The sequence below is a fragment of the Oncorhynchus mykiss genome, chromosome 3 (assembly GCF_013265735.2).
Source record: "Oncorhynchus mykiss isolate Arlee chromosome 3, USDA_OmykA_1.1, whole genome shotgun sequence".
Lineage (NCBI taxonomy): Eukaryota > Metazoa > Chordata > Actinopteri > Salmoniformes > Salmonidae > Oncorhynchus > Oncorhynchus mykiss.
Window position 1 is genome coordinate 33,696,921 of NC_048567.1, and position 6,000 is coordinate 33,702,920.

The 6,000-nt window shown below is 42.3% G+C and overlaps 1 protein-coding gene across 1 annotated transcript in view; it reads left to right on the plus strand.

Annotated features, from left to right (window-relative positions):
* Window positions 1–5,390, plus strand: part of LOC110504028 (melanin-concentrating hormone receptor 2) — a 36,754-nt gene extending 31,364 nt beyond the window's left edge. The window contains exons 4-5 of the mRNA XM_021582823.2: window positions 3,175–3,294; window positions 3,844–5,390. Coding sequence (XP_021438498.2) covers window positions 3,175–3,294; window positions 3,844–4,168 — 445 coding nt within the window. The 3' untranslated portion in view covers window positions 4,169–5,390. The remainder of the gene's footprint in view (window positions 1–3,174; window positions 3,295–3,843) is intronic.
* Window positions 5,391–6,000: the final 610 nt, after the last annotated feature.

Genomic DNA, 6,000 nt, shown 5'->3' on the forward strand with positions numbered 1-6,000 from the left:
TCACCATATCAGATGCTTCTAGCCCCTTCTTATTAATAGCATCTGTTGCTTTAATACTTGTCTTACTACTCTAAAGTCATCTTTATTCTCGCTCCAAAAACTCCCGTGGCTTATTTTTCAAATTGTCATATTTCATTTCTAAATGACTGCGTAAGAGTCAAGGTTTCCCGCGAGAGAGTAACGGTTAATGTGATTGGATGTTAATTATTTGACGAGGCTTCCTGTATTTGACTTTGTGTTGTTATTTCGCTGAACACTGATGGTTTCATTTTTATTTTTGGCAGTGAAACGAGGCTACTCAGGAGAGAAAAAAACCTCACCCAAATGTACAGCCCCGTTGAAAAATATAAATGTACTGTTTAAAAATGTGAAGAATTGTTTTTTTTATTTTTTAAATGCGAATCACATTTTTATTTGGCCGTACCCCGACTGCTTTGCACGTACCCAAGTTTGGGAATACCTGCTCTACTCCAATGCCTTATTCAACCCACCCTCCCCCCAAATAGCTTCATAAATAGGAATGCAATCCCAGACTAATGGATGACCTGATGTAGCCCATAAAGTCCAACACTTTCCATACTAATGAGAAGACAAACCATACACATGTTATTGGCTGGGGAATTTATTTGACTCCTGCAGAAACTGTTCATAGAAATTCAAATGTCAATTTAACTGGTATCAAATCAGATTTTATTTGTCACATGCGCTGAATACAACAATGCCAACAATGCAGTTAAAAACCATGCAGTTTTAATGAAAATACCAACAAAAAAAGTAAGAGATAAGAATAACAAATAATTAAAGAGTGTGAGTAAATAACAATAGCGGGGCTATATACAGGGGGTACCTGTACAGAGCCAATGTCAAGGTAATATGTACAGTTGAAGTCGGAAGTTTACATTCACCTTAGCCAAATACATTTCAACTCAGTTTTTCACAATTCCTGACATTTAATCCTAGTAAGAATGCCCTGTTTTAGGTCAGTTAGGATCACCACTTTATTTTAAGAATGTGAAATGTCAGAATAATAGTAGAGAGAATGGTTTATTTAATATTTTATTTATTTAATCACATTCCCAGTGGGTCAGAGGTTTACATACACCAATTAGTATTTGGTAGCATTGCCTTTAAATTGTATAACTTGGGTCAAACGTTTCAGGTAGTCTTCCACAACCTTCCCACAATAAGTTGGGTGAATTTTGGCACATTCCTCCTGACAGAGCTGGTGTAACTGAGTCAGATTTGTCGGCCTCCTTGCTCACACAGACTTTTTCAGTTCTGCCCACAAATTTTCTATAGGATTGAGGTCAGGGCTTTGTGATGGCCACTCCAATACCTTGACTTTGTTGTCCTGAAGCCATTTTGCCACAACTTTGGAAGTATGCTTGTGGTCATTGGCCATTTGGAGACCCATTTGCGACCGAGCTTCAACTTCCTGACTGATGTCTTGAGATGTTGCTTCAATATATCCACATAATTTTCATTCTCATGGTGCCATCTATTTTGTGTAGTGCACCAGTCCCTCCTGCAGCAACGCACCCCCACAACATGATGCTGCACTCCCATGCTTCACGGTTGGGATGGTGTTCTTCAGTTTGCAAGCTTCCCCCTTTTCCTCCAAACACAACAATGGTCATTATGGCCAAACAGTTATATTTTTGTTTCATCAGACCAGAGGACGTTTCTCCAAAAAGTACAATCTTTGTCCCCATGTGCAGTTGCAAACCGTAGTCTGGCTTTTTTATGGCAGTTTTGGAGCAGTGGCTTCTTCCTTGCTGAGTGGCCTTTCAGGTTATGTCGATATAGGACTCGTTTTACTGTGGATATAGATACTTTTGTACCTTTTGTACCAATTACTGCTTCGAAAAAAGGCAGTGAATTATATGGGCCTGGCACAGCTCCTGGTACATGTGGGTTACGTTTATGGGGGGTCAATTGAGGAAGGCATCCTCTTCTGCTAACCACTGGTAACAAGGACAACATGAGAGGATATTTTTAAAGTACTGGACAGCTTTGTGACATCAGATGGACTTTGGTGGTCAAGATGTGTTGGTATCTGTACTGATGGCGCAAAAGCAATGACAGGGAGACAGTGGAGTCCTCCAGCATGTTCACAAGGTCCTTTGCTTGTTGTTCTGGGATTGATTTGCACTTTTCGCACCAAAGTACGTTCATCTCTAGGAGACAGAACGTGTCTCTTTCCTGAGCGGTATGATGGTTGCGTGGTCCCATGGTGTTTATACTTGCGTACTATTGTTTGTACAGATGAGTGTGGTACCTTCAGGCGTTTGGAAATTGCTCCCAAGAATGAACCTGACTTGGTCTACAAACATTTTTCTGAGGTCTTGGCTGATTTCTTTTGATTTTCCCATGATGTCAAGCACAGAAGCATTGAGTTTGATGGTCGGCCTTGAAATACATCCACAAGGGACACCTCCAAATGACTCAAATGATGTCAATTAGCCTATCAGAAGCTTCTAAAGCCATGACATAATTTTCTGGAATTTTCCAAGCCGTTTAAAGGCACAGTCAACTTAGTGTATGTAAACTTCTGACCCACTGGAATTGTGATACAGTAAGTGAAATAATCTGTCTGTAAACAATTGTTGGACAAATTACTTGTGTCATGCACATCGTAGATGTCCTAACCAACTTGCCAAAACTATAGTTTGTTAACAAGACATTTGTGGAGTGGTTGAAAAACGAGTTTTAGTGACTCCAACCTAAGTGCATGTAAACTTCCGACTTCAACAGTACATGTAGGTAGAGTTATTAAAGTTACTAGGCATAGATAGAATGTAGTTACTATCTAATGAACAAATGTATTCATTGCAGTGGGACATCCCACTGGGCACAGACATCAGTTCTATGTCTCGTTTTGATTGACATTTGGTTGAGCTGTTTGGTTAACGTGAATTCAACAAAAGCTGTAACCATTTTGTTTAAAAATTGTGTGAAAAAAATATGAAATGCCCTTACTTTGTGAAAATACAATTCGTTTTCACCGTTGATTCAACATTCATCACATTATTGGGTTGAAATGATATGGAATGCAAACAACATTGATTCAACTAGTTTTTTCCCAGTGGGAAGGCACTAGCTCCTGCAAGCTGACACACATGTTCTCTCTCTCTCTCTCTCTCTCTCTCCCTCCCTCCCTCCCTCCCTCCCTAGGTACACCCTATATCAGACCATCACGTCTTTCTTTCTGCCCCTGCCCCTTATCATCACCTGTTACATGCTGATCCTGTGCTATACCTGGAGGATGTACCTGAAGAACAAAAGGGAACGGCGGTGAGTGATGCCCGCTGGCAGCTGCCCAGTGGGCGTGCATAGAGCAAGGCTGAATAACGTCATACCCTGGGCAGGGCGAGAGCCTGTGGTATCTCTAGTGGCAGAGAGCGTGGCCATTATCTCTAGTGGCAAAAACGTAGTCGTGGTCATCAACCATGGCAGAGGCTGATAGTTACATAAAGACACAGAGACACACAGAGGTACTAGATACAGTAAATGTGAGGCACTAGAAATAGAGATGCCCACAAGTATGAAATTACAGGTTTTGGCGGGTGTTCTAAAAATAAATTACATTAAAACAGTTCTATGCTGGAGAAAACTAACGGTGCCATGACCTCCACTCAGTAATCGAGTCATTAGCCGTCTCTCTCTCTCTCTCTGTGGGTAGAAATTGAGCCTGAGGACAAGGTTATCCACTCAGTAAACCAAAATGACAGACAACAAATATGGGGATGACTTATCTGATGCAGGAAGGACTTCTTGATGTATGCTTCTATGCTGGTCATTATTGTCACTAAGCCCTGGTTCCTCTCCCCTCCTCAGCTTCAGTGCTAACAACCAGTCCCGGGAGCGAGCCATCCGCCTCACCAAGATGGTTCTGGTCCTTGTGGCGGTTTTCCTGGTGAGCGTAGGGCCCTACCACATGCTCCAGCTGGTCAACTTAACGCTGCGGAGGCCCACGCTGGCCTACTACACCTGCTACTACCTGTCAGTGTGCCTCAGTTACGCCGCCAGCAGCATTAACCCTTTCATCTACATCCTGCTTAGCGGACACTTCCGTCGCCGGCTCACTTACCGCAAGCCGCCCAGCAGGCCTGTTGTTGAGAGGGAGCCTAACGGGCCCCAGGTCCGTACACCACACTCCAGCTTCTGACAGTCTTGTCCTCAAAGCAGGCACAAACACACACACACACACCACCACCACTACAGCCTGTCCCCAACACACTGCGTGGGGCATTACCTATGGCAGGAGCATTACCTTTTGATCAAGGATTGCTTTATTTGACATTGTGGATTGACTTACACCTCAACAGGATCAGAGTGTTGTTATTTATTTTCTATTATGGTTTTCAAACGGACTGTACGATAGCATTGGGATATTGCAAGGATTGATCCACTATCATTTTGGATTTCCCTGAATTCGGCTGACATTACTTTCACTGTGTATTTTATTGTATAGCTAAAACACAAATTACACATACTAAGTGTTTGCCATTAACACATAGTTTGGCATTTGTTTTCAACCTATAGTTAGTGTTGCTATATCATCAATTGGTGCATTGATTGGATTGTGTGGGACTTTGAACTCACAGAAACATCTGTCCTACTGTATGTACGGCTAACAGTGCTGAGACTGCTGAGTGAATACTTTTTTTTTTTACCGTTAGTCTGAATGCTAAGCATTAGACTGGAATCACTGGGATCGGTCCAGGGTGATTTGGTACTGTCTGGTGTTAACTGGGCTGGACTGGGAACTGGCCCCAGGATGTAACGGTATTACTAGTCAACAGACTGACTGAACACGGGCCACAGACACACAGATAGACCGCACCACCAGGGGCATCTAATCAAACAACTCCTCCTTACCCTCACCCAGCTTGTGATCAATAAAAAGCCTATAGCAAACCAGATCAGACAGTTAGGAGCAGCGTCACACCCCCGGCAAGGCTAAGGGGAGAATACAGTGCAACCCCTCCCCACTCTCGCTTTCTCTATTGTTCTCTCTCTATGGTAATCCCACTCTGTTTTTACTCTAAAATTGCCTCAGGCATAGAGTAATTTGACATATTGATCAATATGTCTCAATGTCAACACACTCCTGCTGTCTCCAGGATTTCCAATTAGTCTCTTATTGGATTGGTTGTGCTCAACATACTAAATTCCATTGTGTTATTGGTCGACGATGGATTTATTTGTATGTTATCAGTACCAGTGTACCTAATTTATTAACGTTAACTCTCTGCTCACACCTCCTCCAATAACATCAGATTATTAAATCGACTAATATACCAATGTAATATAATTAGATTTGCTTCCTACTCGCTCTCTATACTCTCTTCAACTGTTACTTCAAAATATTCCCTTCCCATACTACTGCCTGTATAAATCTTCCATCTCTTTGTACACCTAAATCCTCTTATTTCCCCTCTGTGCCTCAACCCCATTACCTCTTCCCCTTTCTCCATCTCTCCCTATACACATTGCTCTCTGCACTTAAGCAGTGGTGTAAAAATACTTGAAAGTACTACTTAAGTTGTTTTTTTTTTGTATTGTCACGCCTGCTCCCAATCCCCCTCTCTGGCGCTCGAGGGCGCCAGGCTGCCCTTCGTTACGCACACCTGTCACCATCATTACGCGCAGCTGTGCAATATTGGACTCACTCTGTCTGCTCCTCACTCTGTTCCCTGTGTCAGCATATTGTCGTAATGTTTCCCTTGTCCAGGCGCTGTCCTTGTTTCGTTCATGTCCATTATTCTTTAAATGTTCACTTCCTGTACTTGCTTCTTGTCTCCCAGCGTCTGTCCTCACAGGTATCTGTACTTTATATTTTTGACAACTTTTACTTTTACTTCACTACATTCCTAAAGAAAATTATGTACTTTTTACTCCATACATTTTCCCTGACACCCAAAAGTACTCGTTAGTTTTTGAGTGCTTAGCAGGACAGGAAAATGGTCTGATTCACACAATTATCATGAGAATATC